The sequence below is a fragment of the Juglans microcarpa x Juglans regia genome, chromosome 3D, assembly GCF_004785595.1.
Source record: "Juglans microcarpa x Juglans regia isolate MS1-56 chromosome 3D, Jm3101_v1.0, whole genome shotgun sequence".
Classification (NCBI taxonomy): Eukaryota; Viridiplantae; Streptophyta; class Magnoliopsida; order Fagales; family Juglandaceae; genus Juglans; species Juglans microcarpa x Juglans regia.
Window position 1 is genome coordinate 31,201,744 of NC_054598.1, and position 11,717 is coordinate 31,213,460.

The following is an 11,717-nucleotide window of genomic DNA, read 5'->3' on the forward strand; positions in this document are numbered from 1 at the left end:
TATTTTGGTTTTGTTGGATAATATTTTAAGTGAATCAACAATTGCAACAAATCTCCGGTGTAGCATAAATAGTTGCTAAAGGATATTCGCGGCGAAATTAAGAGTTATTGGCGGTAAATAGTGGTGCCGGAAAAGGCCCATTTTCTTGTACTGATGTAGAGAGCACGAATATTTAAGCTTATAAGGGTCCGGATTTCGTAGCAATCGCTTTAACTTAGACGAACTTAATTAACCTGAAAAATCCTTTTCATGGTTCCCAAATGTCAATCTCGAGATCATCTTCACGTTTCCTTTTTCTCCCGTTAACCAATTTATTTTTAGTTTCATGTTATTGTTTCCAAGTTATTCTCAGTAGCCTTTCACTCTAAATATCAACCAGAGCGCTTAAAATTGATTGCACCACTTTCGTCACGTACTGGCCAGGGAACCAAGATTTTCTCCCCACGCATTGGTCTTAATTTCTCGTTTTGCCTGCAGAACTCTAGCTAACGAGTCAAAACCGGCGCCAACATCTACGGGATCCACCTTCAATTAATTCTAAAGTTTGCTTTTGAAAAGAAAGAAATGTTGGGCGAAGAAAATTGAAACGAAAGTACTGTCACTGTCATTGTCTTTTCTTCTTTTCGGCATGAAGAGTGATAGAGAAAAGTCAAAGAGTGAAAAAAGCAATTACCAAATCAAATCAAGCACCAATGATTTCGATATGGCCGGTTTCCCACGAAGGAGATCATCCCCGGCCAGTACTCATTGTGTTCATATATTTTTAATTTTTTCGAAATGATTAAAAATATTAAAAAAATACTTAAAATAAAATAATAAAAGAACTCAGAATGATTTTTGAACCTTTCATGACTTGGATAATATGTGCAAATAATGTCTACTTTAATCAACTGAAACTGAGGATCGATCGGAAGAAGTCCCTTTCATTCTGCACATATGTTTTGATCAACAGCTTTGAGATTCAACAATCAACAGTGACGTCTTCGGCGTAGAAAAACTCGTCCTATTGCTGCTTATAATGACATTAATATAATTAGGAGTATTCTATGCATATGCAGTTTAATATTCTACTAGGAAATTAAGGACAACGTGCCCTGCACGTTTGTCCTGTTTAATTTTACATAATTTTTTGTTTTTAAACAAAGAAATTACTTTAAAAAGTATAAACAATGAATTATAGAAAAATAAATTCAACTAATCATCTCTTATACTATACAGTAACATATATATATTGATGGTTAATTATGTGTGTTTACACATCAAAAAAAAAAAAAAAAGAAATCACATATTGGTGTGTGGTGTGAAGATGATGAATAGCATTTCTTAAAAAAAAATAATTGTAAATCCAATATCTTTATTTTAAATCTAGCCGATGATTTTTAAATTGAGTCAAGTATTCTAAAATCTTCTAAATATTTGACCAAAATCATTTTAAATGATGTATTTGTAGTGTTATTGAATAAAGACTAATTTTCAAGTAAACCTTTTTATATTTTGGAGTTCCGAAAATGATATAGTTTTTAAAAAATTAATTTATTTAAATGATTTTATTATTTTAAGAATATTATTTAATATTCATTAATTTATTTGACCCAAAACAGTCATTAAATATTATTCGTCATTTTCCCAAAAAAGGGCCCAAGCATAAACAAACCATTTTTGCAAAAAATGGTCAATACCAGCACATCGCTATAAACAACACAATATAATTATCAATTAATAACACAATATAATAGCACCCCAAGGGGATTAATATTACAACCAGATTTTTTAGATTTAAATAAAGAACAAATAGTTGACTTTTGTTATGATTCATGTTAAATAATCAGAGAAGAAATCCATGGGGATTAATATTATAACCAGATTTTTTAGATTTATCTACTTCTTCCTTTATGAATCATATGCATATTCTCCATAATTGTACAAATTCGCAAGTATACTTATGCTTGCATATTTAAAAGCTCTAGTACTTCAGCGACTGCTGTTACTATATATATGTATAGATTAAACCTAAGAATAGGAACTTTGTGTTATAATTACAATCATATTTTGTAATAAGAATTTTGACAACCTCAAACATTCACATTGCTCGATGGTATTGGCTGAGTGACAGAACTATATTGGGTTTCAACAACAAAATTGTCCACAGTAGCAGAATGACTGCTACCCACCACCTTAGCCAGACCTATATACCATCGCTTCTCATTTCATGGATCCTCAATTTGAGCCTCTGTCTATTTCTATTTCTTTTATTAAAAATATATTTTATTATAATATACAAATACATAACTATTAAAAAAAATTAGAGAATTGAGGTGAACCATCTGTAGAATTGATAAATGATATACTTTTTATATTCTTTAGCATGTTCAATCAATAAAACTGAAGGTCTAGTCTTATGGATGGAATTCTAAGAATGTACTCCATCTTAAAAAATAGCTCATTCAAATTTAATGCTTGGTTATCATGTGGTCACCTTGGCCCTAATTAGGTGGCTCTAATTAAGGCTGTGTTTGAGAATACACTTGTTCTCATACCTTCTCAGGCGATTTTATTATTGTTCACAAACAGTTCACTATTATTTATAAATTATTTACTATTATTTTACTACTATTATACACAGATGATCTGAGATATTCTTAGATTATATTTAGATGTTGAGGTGATTTCAAATTATTTGAGTTGATTTGTGAATAGTAGTATTTTGTAGATCTCATTGAGATGTGTTTGAATATAAATAGGTTGAGATATGTGTTTGAATGTATGAAATAGATTGATGCGTTTAACTTTTTATGTAAAATTTAAAAATTAATAAATCTCATCAATGATTAGTTTATGATGAATGAAAGTAATCTTAACATCTAAACATAACCTTAACATTCAAACGGAGCCAATGGTCACCTGAGATTCATCTACTAGGAGGTATTTTCTTTTCAAGACTACTCGATGGTGGCCATGCTCATAGATGGCTCAGATCGAGCAGTCTAGTTGTGTTTGGTTATTGAACCAAACTCAACTTCTCAAACAAATAATTGATGAGACTCGTTATTTTTTCAATTTTCAATAAAAAAGTTAAACTCATTTCAAACTACTTCATACATTTCAACCTAAAAAATTAAACTCATCTCAACTTTAAAAATTTAAATTCATCTCGATTGAACTCACAAAATGCTATTATTTATAATTCAACTCAACTCATCTCAAAATCTAAACTTAGTGTAAGGGGTGTGGCTACCTTTAGTCATGATTTATTTTTATGTTTAAACTAAATAGTGAATCCTTTTAAAAGAAATTTGCAAATTTATTTTTCAAACTTATTTAAAATGAGAAATCCATATCTACACAAAAAAAAAAAAAAATGGTAGAATAGGTTTGGATAATGAGTTGAGATGCGATGAGTTGAATTAAAAGTTGAAAGTTGAATAAAATATTGTTTAAATATTATTTTTTAAAATTATTATTGTTTTAATATTTAAAAAAATTAAATTATTTATTATATTTTATGTGAGAATTTGTAAAATTTATAATGATGAGATGAATCATGATGAGATAAGTTGAGATATCTCAATGTATAATAATTCATCTTATCTCTATTTCTTCGTTTTTGACTAAAATGTTTTGAACTTTTGCGATACAAAGATGCGACTAATCTTGTAGGGAGGACCTAACGAAGCCGTCGTATCGACGCAATCGCGGCTTTTGAAGTTGAACTTTGGAAACGACAAACGTGGGTCAACACTCAACACCTGTTTCCAGTAGTCAAAAATATGGATCAGCTTTGAAAATTGTTGAATAATTTTAATTTAATGCCTCTATACCCCAATTCCAGCATTTATTACAAATATTATGTACAAAATAGAGAGAGATACCTTCAAACAATGTTATATCATTATATAATATTTCACATGCTGGCATCTGGACTGGTAATTATAAAAAGAAATTGAAACGGACATAAATTGGCGGTTCTCCAAGAAAGGAAAAAAAAAAAAAAAAACTATAAAGAGACAATCATAAACAGGCAAAGTTCATGTGAGTGATTTAAGAGGTAACAGCTGAATCACATATGTACTGATCTTGTGTATCCTTGCCCTATAATTTATGAGGAGGGAAGATTTGAGACCCTAGGGATAGGCCTCTCATTTATGTGGTACTTGTTTCTTGGTATACATTTTTGTTCACTACTCTGATATATAACATTTGGAGTAAAGTACGTCTAATTTTACAATGCATAAGTCTCCACGCTTCTTTAAAATATAAATAGTCTATTAAAAAAATAAATTTTTTATATGAATCTAAATTTATATGTCTATTTTTTTAAAATGAATATACGGGATTTGTATACTCTAAATTTATAAATATCATTTTTCTAATATTTGAACATGTAGTAATTTGTATATATTGAGACAGTCACGATCTACCAATTGGATTTACTTCTCGATTACAATGATATATTCGGGTTGAAACATTATAATGAATAGTTGGTGAGAAAGATCTTTATATATGTTTGAACATTAATGCTGACGTGGATGGGCACTTTTTCCATCTAATTTTTTTTAAATTGTTGTACAAAAACTCTCATGCATGTATTGGTATCACGATAGCTGCTGAGTCATGAGTGGGCTACGTACACTGCTAATTGTTTGCTGCTCATCAAATCATGCAGAAGCTCTCATTTTATCATTTTATCCTCACATTTTATGAAATATAAAATATAAAATATGAGAATTATATATTTTTAAAATGGTGCTTAAAATGTTGAATTTTTGTGTAGCACGACTAATAAAGAATTGTCAAACTTTTGCATGGATGACGCACTCAACATTTGGAAGGCCATTTGTGGATTGGTTAGTGGCAACTTGGTGCATGTTTTTTTGTATATATACAGAAGAAAATACCTCATACAAGTTCATCAAGCTCATCCACTTCTCCTAAGAACGGGGCTAAGCTCCATCTCTGCACTCTAGAGATTGATCGATCATGGAGGTCTGGTTCATCATCCTCATCTCTCTCTGTGCCTGTTTTTCCCTAAAATCACTCTTCAGCTTTTTCTCTTCCTCCAAAACCACAAAGAAGAATGTTTCCCAAGGCAATCTCCCGCCGGGACCCCCAACTCTGCCTTTCATAGGAAATCTTCATTTGCTTCCCAAATCCATGGTTGATTTGAGATCTCTCATGTATGATCTCTCACACAAGTATGGCCCGATTCTCACCGTCTATCTCGGCTCTGAACCCCTCATCTTCATCACCTCCTACACCCTTGCCCACCAAGCCCTTGTTCGACACGGCGCCACCTTTGCAAACCGACCTGCAGTCGTCCCCGTTAGCTCTGTTCTCAGCAACAACCACAAAGATATCGGCGGATCCCCCTTTGGCCCAACCTGGAAAGCCCTCCGTCGTAATCTCATTTCGGAAGTTCTCCACCCGACTTCGTTGAAATCTTACTCTGTTGAACGTAAGCGTGTCTTGGACTCATTGATTAAGGGCTTCCATGAATCTTCCAAGCTCAATCAGCCCGTCCGTCTGCTCGATCATATCCACCCCGCTTTATTTTCCTTGTTCATTCGCATGACTTTCGGAGAACTCAGCGAGACTCAAATCAAAGAAGTTGAAGGAATACAATATCAATTTCTTGTCTCTTACGAGCAGTTCACTGTGCTCGCTACCTGGCCCAGACTGGGGAAGTTGCTTCTCAGAAACCGTTGGAAAAGGTATCTACAATTCTTGAAGAACCAAGATGATGTGATTTTGCCATTGATCAGAGCCCGGAAGAAGTTGAGACAAGAGAGAGGCAAGGCATTCGAACAGATTTCTTACATAGATTCCTTACTGGACCTGAAAATACCCGGAGAGAAAGGTAACGTGGAAGAAGCAGATGTTCTGAGCTTGTGCTCGGAGTTAATCAATGCAGGAGGTGACACAAGTACAACGATGCTGCAGTGGGTTTTGGCATATTTAGTGAAACACCCACGAGTTCAATCCAAACTTTTTGCAGAAATCAGCAACGTGGTGGCAAAAGGAGCGAAAGAAGTTGAGGAAGATGATTTGCACAAGATTCCATATCTGAAAGCAGTGGTTCTCGAGACTCTGAGAATTCACCCTCCAAACACCTTGTTGGTTCCACACACACCCATGGAAGATGTTGAGCTCGGCGGCTACACAATCCCAAAAGACACGAAGGTGAACATCGTGACAGCACTGATCGGGAGAGATCCAAACGTTTGGGAGAATCCCATGGAGTTTAGGCCGGAGAGATTGCTGACTAGTGAAGACATTGGAGAAGAAGTGTCTGATGTAACAGCGTTCAAGATGATGCCCTTTGGTGCTGGGAGAAGGAAGTGTCCCGGGAACAAACTAGGATTGCTTCTCCTCCAGTATTTTGTTTCAAATCTGGTCTGGAATTTTGAGTTCAAAACAGTGGATGGGGAAGGTGTTGATCTTTCAGAAAAGGTAAAGTTCTTGATTGTGATGAAGAATCCAGTGCGTGCCTATATATCTCCAAGAATCAAATAGCTAGACAGATCCAACACTGTTACTTTGAAGAATGAAAATAAGGACCTTTTGTTCCTCATTTGACATCCAGATGATCCGAAAGCTGAAATTCATCCTTTCTCCCTATAACAGGAGCAGGGCTAAAAGGCTGATCTGATCTGATGATCCCATTGTAGTGATTTCTTTTTCTTTTTGCTTTTGTTCTATGATTATATATGCTTTCTAAGTTTATTATTGATCCGTCTTGTTATTCGTGCTGAAATACAGAGAAATAAATAGCCCATGATGTTAAAGGATAAGCATGTTTTGCGTCTGCATTTTAATGAGCAAATTTTACAAATTACAAGTCCTCCAAGTACATAAACTAAACTGCATCTTCTGAAATAATTTGGCAACTCAACCATTAATTGATACTTGAGTTGCAATTCCAAGCTGTTTAGGTTGTGTTTGAAACCGAACTGGACTTATTTCAACTCATCTCAAATTAATTATTGATGGGACTCATCTCAACCTACTTCATACATTTTAACCTAAAAAGTTAAATCATCTAAATTTTAAAAAATTAAACGCATCTCAATAAGATCTACAAAATATTACTATTTATAATTTGGCCCCTGTTTTGTACTGATCTTTCATTGAAGCCGCCAAGCATTGAACGATCTAATGGTTGAGTGAATTGGTCAATGATATAATGTAATTAAAAAAAATGCAGTTAAAACTCTTGGGAAAAATAAAAACAAAAAAAATAGTAAAATTGTGTGATCAGTTATTTTTCATCAATATGATTATTTCTTATCAAAATGAGTCTATTATCATAAATAATCATTAATTTTCTTGTAGTGAACTAACTCACCAATTGGAGTTTCCGCAACTGATTCAAGCAAGTATAATTGCTCACTCTTAACTGATTTTAATGTTAGAAAATTGCTCACTCTAACTGATTCAAGCAAGTATAATTCCAATAAAACCGTAACATTTCCACCATTTTAAAAGAAAGTTGTAAAATAGATGTAAAAGTTATTGTGCATTTTTTTATTTTCCAAATTAATATCTTTTAAAAAATATTTTTTTAAATTAATTAAATAAATAATTAGAAGTTTTGGCGTTATAAGCCTCACGAGTAACGTCGTATACGTGCTGCACTCTGCAGAAGTCTCTAGCATGTTACCATCAGAATACGTGTCCTGATTCCTACTTTTATAGCCGAATTATGTGATCAAGATAGATCAATAAAAATAAATTAATAAATTGATATAATTTGATATGATATATTAGATATATTTTATAATAAAAATAATCTAATGTATCAAATCAAACTATATCAATTTATAAATTTAAGTTTATGAAATATTTTTGTGAGTAAAGCATTATTTTATTTTGTAATCCCATTTAATAAATAAAACATTAAATAATTTGAACGTGAAATTATAGGTTGGATATATTATTGTATGAGCCTTAGGTATGCGCAAGACTACGTACCGACGTTGAGATGATTTTTTTCAACAAATTATATTCAAATAATTTTTTAACTTTATAATATTTGTATTCAAATTTTTCTCTTTCATTTTTCAAAATCCAATAAAACATCTTAAATTAAACCATTTCACTACTATTGATCATAGAATTCTCATATGATCTCATTTACGCAAAACATGCACTTAAACACTCACTGTACACTCGCAACAAATTGTTTATCACCCATTTAATGCAAACTATTTATTTTAGAAGAAACTTTTTATTGATACTAAGATGAAGGAGAGATAATATTTGTTGTCTTTGTGGCGCCCCCGACCCCATGTACGGAAAACTAAGGAATCGAGACGTCCGAATGATGACAACATGGTCACGCATCTCAACGATAGTGCCAAGTGTGTGTACATGCAACAGTGTACAATAAACATCGCAACGGATAATTAAGTAAGTCAACTAAGTACCATAATGGTTTAATACAAATTAACATAAGTAAAATGTTTAAAGAGAGTTATACAGTTATCCCAAAACAAAATACAATGCAAGTCCAAATACAATTACGAGTGATCCCATATCACTCCTTCGGCGGAGCAGAGTCCTCAGGCTCGCCCCCAGCATCATCTGCATCGAAATCTGCATTACCATAAACGGTACCGCAGGTAAGTATAATCCAAACAACCATTGAGAATAAAAATGCATTAATGCAACCAACAATTATGCATGCATATTATGAAATATGCATTATACCCAAAACATCATTTTCCTCGAAAATGAATATTTTTCAATGCACGCCAAAATCCCATCTGGCCCAAAACATATCCATCAAAACATTTCCCGTCATTTTTTCAGAAAATGACCCAAATCAATAATGCATCATTTTCTCGGAAAATGATTCACATAAAATCCTTTTATCTAACACACGCCATTTTCTTAGAAAATGGCCAATTAATCCATTTTAACCGTATGCACCATGATCTCTCCTAGGGATCATCTGCACACCTTGGCTCCCATCGTCACACCACGGGTAATGACCGTGCGAGTGACTTTGTAATGAACGATGCCCAGTTCCACGCCCAGTGCGTTCGTAGCCAAGCATCCTCTAACCCCTGCCAGCAAAGGGACCATGGAGTCGGCACTAGAGCGTTACCATCCCGTTGTCGCCCAATGACAATCCAGGGGACGTCACTCAGTATATTCCGCTCTCGAGTGACTAGAGGAGCTCGACCAAGATAATGCCCAATCTCGGCTTAGGGTCGTGATACACACGCGCCCAAAATCTATTTCTCACATGAAAACTCAGTTTTCATAAAATACATATGAACATGTATACAATCATGCGAAAATTCAGTTTTCATTTACAAACATGAACATGCGTACAAATAAGCCATGTACATGAAACGACACAATATCCAACAACCAACAATTCACAACACAATCCAATCACACAAACAACTCCATCCTCCAATCCATCCGACCCCCTTACTCCTCGGACTCAGTCCGGCACAACTAACCAGATCATAATAAAAATGAGTTAGTGCAAAAATACATTTAAATCATGAAAATTCTTTGGGAAAATACTTATAGTGCTATAGTATAATTTTTAAAAGATCACGGAGGTGTAAGAAATGGTGACAAAGCAACAAAATAGTGCAAAATGCACTTGGCCGTGGGTTTTAAAACCCACTTTTGAACAGGGACAAACTAAGACTCGAGATTACTAGGGAAGGGCTTAGGGATATCGGTGCAGCTAATGGTGGTGGTGGTTGGTCGTGGGTGGCGGCGTGGGAGGTGTTTGGAGGCCAAAATGCTCAAAACAGAAATGTGAATGGTGGAGCTTCACTGGTGGCAGATCGAAGTTGGGATTGGTGGTTTAAGTTGCTGGGAGGTCAAGGATGATGCGGTAAAGAGATGGTGGCCGGAGGTGGCGCGATAATGGCGCAAGGACGCAAGGAATGCCGCGGCTTGAGGCCAAGCGCGGGGGTTAATGATGGTGCGGGAGGAGCGGTGACACACACTGCGGAGCATGACGGCAATGGGTGGAGGAAGACGCAATGGACAGGGGGAAGAGAAGGAAACCGCGCGGGAGAGAAGAAAGAGAGAGGAGAAAAAGAAATTGAGAGAAAAGAAAAGAAGAAGAAAAGAAAAGAGGAAAAGAAAAAAGAAAAAAGAAAAAAGAAAAAAGAAAAAGAAAAAGAAAAAGTGAGGGAAGGAAAATAAGTCCAATCCTCACATCTTGAGTAACAAAAATGATCCAACGAGAAAGATTTCAAAACAACAAGTTAAATAAAATAATTAAATCCAACAATAAATTAATTTAAATTAAAGAGAAATTTAAATGTATAACAATAATTAATATTAAGGAAACATATCAAATTAATTTTCACAAATTAAAAATTATAAAAATAAACCAACTAAAAATCAGACAAATTTAAAACAAGAGAATAAAATTTTAAATTAATAAAAATAATCTTTCAATTAAAAATACACTAAAATACGGGGTGTTACAGTCTTAGAGTGTGAAAGTCCTGCACACTTTTTTTTTAAAAAATGGATAAATATAAGACCCTTTTGAAAAAATTAATTTTTTAATGATGGATTGCATAATTTTTTAAAGGGAGTATCCTAGATTTACACATGCTAAGACAGACCCTAACATTGCTGTTTTATAGTAAAAGAAAGTAAATGTTTACACTAGCTTGAGAGCACTGCTACTGTATATGTTGGGCCAATACTCAAATCCACCCTTTCTTTATCTTGGGCCAGAAGGCCAGTATCTTCTAATGTATATGTTTAAGCTTGAGAGCACTGCTATCTATGCAAAATCACTTAAACGAATTTTGCACACAGTCTAAAATATAATATACCTAAGGATAAACCACTTGCCCGAGTTGGACAAATGAAAGGCCCAATCCTAACATGGGCTCCCAAACAACCCAATTGGTGTGGGTACCAATTCAAAGCAAAGGGTTTAAACCACAACTCTTGATACCAAGTTCACAAAATTCATCAAAATGAATTATCCTTTTATAAGACATGGGCCCGGATAGTTATAACTTAAATCTTTGTGTGACCTCTTGAGCTTCGAATATAAGAATGTTTTTTTGAAAAGTTAAAGAATTCTGTTACATGTCTTTTGAAAAAGGTCAGGTGCATAAGTCAAGTTTTCAGTCACGTCATGTGTGAAGTATATGTGCACGCATGCATTCCACGATTTGCCACTTATATGCTTATGTTAATCATTGTTTGTTGTGTGCTTACTTGCTGAGATTTTCCAGAAAATCCTCATCAAGGATATTTTCTAGAAAATCAAGGATATCCTCATCATAATGATAGGTGTAGATTTCAGCTCACCTAAACCAAGTTGTTCATAAACAGTATAAGGCAATAAATTGACACTTGAGCCAAGATCCAACAAAGCAGGCCAATTTTTGAATTTCCTATCACACAAGCAATTGTTGGTGCTCCAGGGTCCTTCTATTTAGGTGGTGCATTACTCTGAATGATAGCGCTAACTTGCTCAGTAAGGAAAGCTTTCTTTTGCATATTTAATTTTCTTTTCACAGTACATAAATCCTTAAGAAATTTTGCATAAGCAGGGATTTGCTGAATAACATCTAATAAAAGGATATTAATCCTAACTTGCCTAAAAACCTCAAGAATTTCAGCATGATGCCTATCTTTATGTAAAAGAACTAATTGCTGAGGAAAAGGAGTAGGTATAGGGCAATCAATTTTCTCATGCTCTCCATCTTTCTTAG

At 34.1% G+C, this 11,717-nt stretch overlaps 1 protein-coding gene across 1 annotated transcript; it reads left to right on the forward strand.

Annotated features, from left to right (window-relative positions):
* Nucleotides 1-4,910: 4,910 nt before the first annotated feature.
* On the forward strand, nt 4,911-6,751 carry LOC121254023 (cytochrome P450 89A2-like). Its single transcript, XM_041153986.1, has 2 exons — nt 4,911-6,579; nt 6,650-6,751. Exon 1 carries the CDS (start codon nt 4,978-4,980, stop codon nt 6,508-6,510), a length of 1,533 nt encoding a protein of 510 aa, XP_041009920.1. The 5' UTR covers nt 4,911-4,977; the 3' UTR covers nt 6,511-6,579; nt 6,650-6,751.
* Nucleotides 6,752-11,717: the final 4,966 nt, after the last annotated feature.

Coding starts and splice junctions, on each gene's coding strand:
- LOC121254023 (XM_041153986.1), top strand. CDS start 4,978: ATGGAGGTCTGGTTCATCATCCTCATCTCTCTCTGTGCCTGTTTTTCC.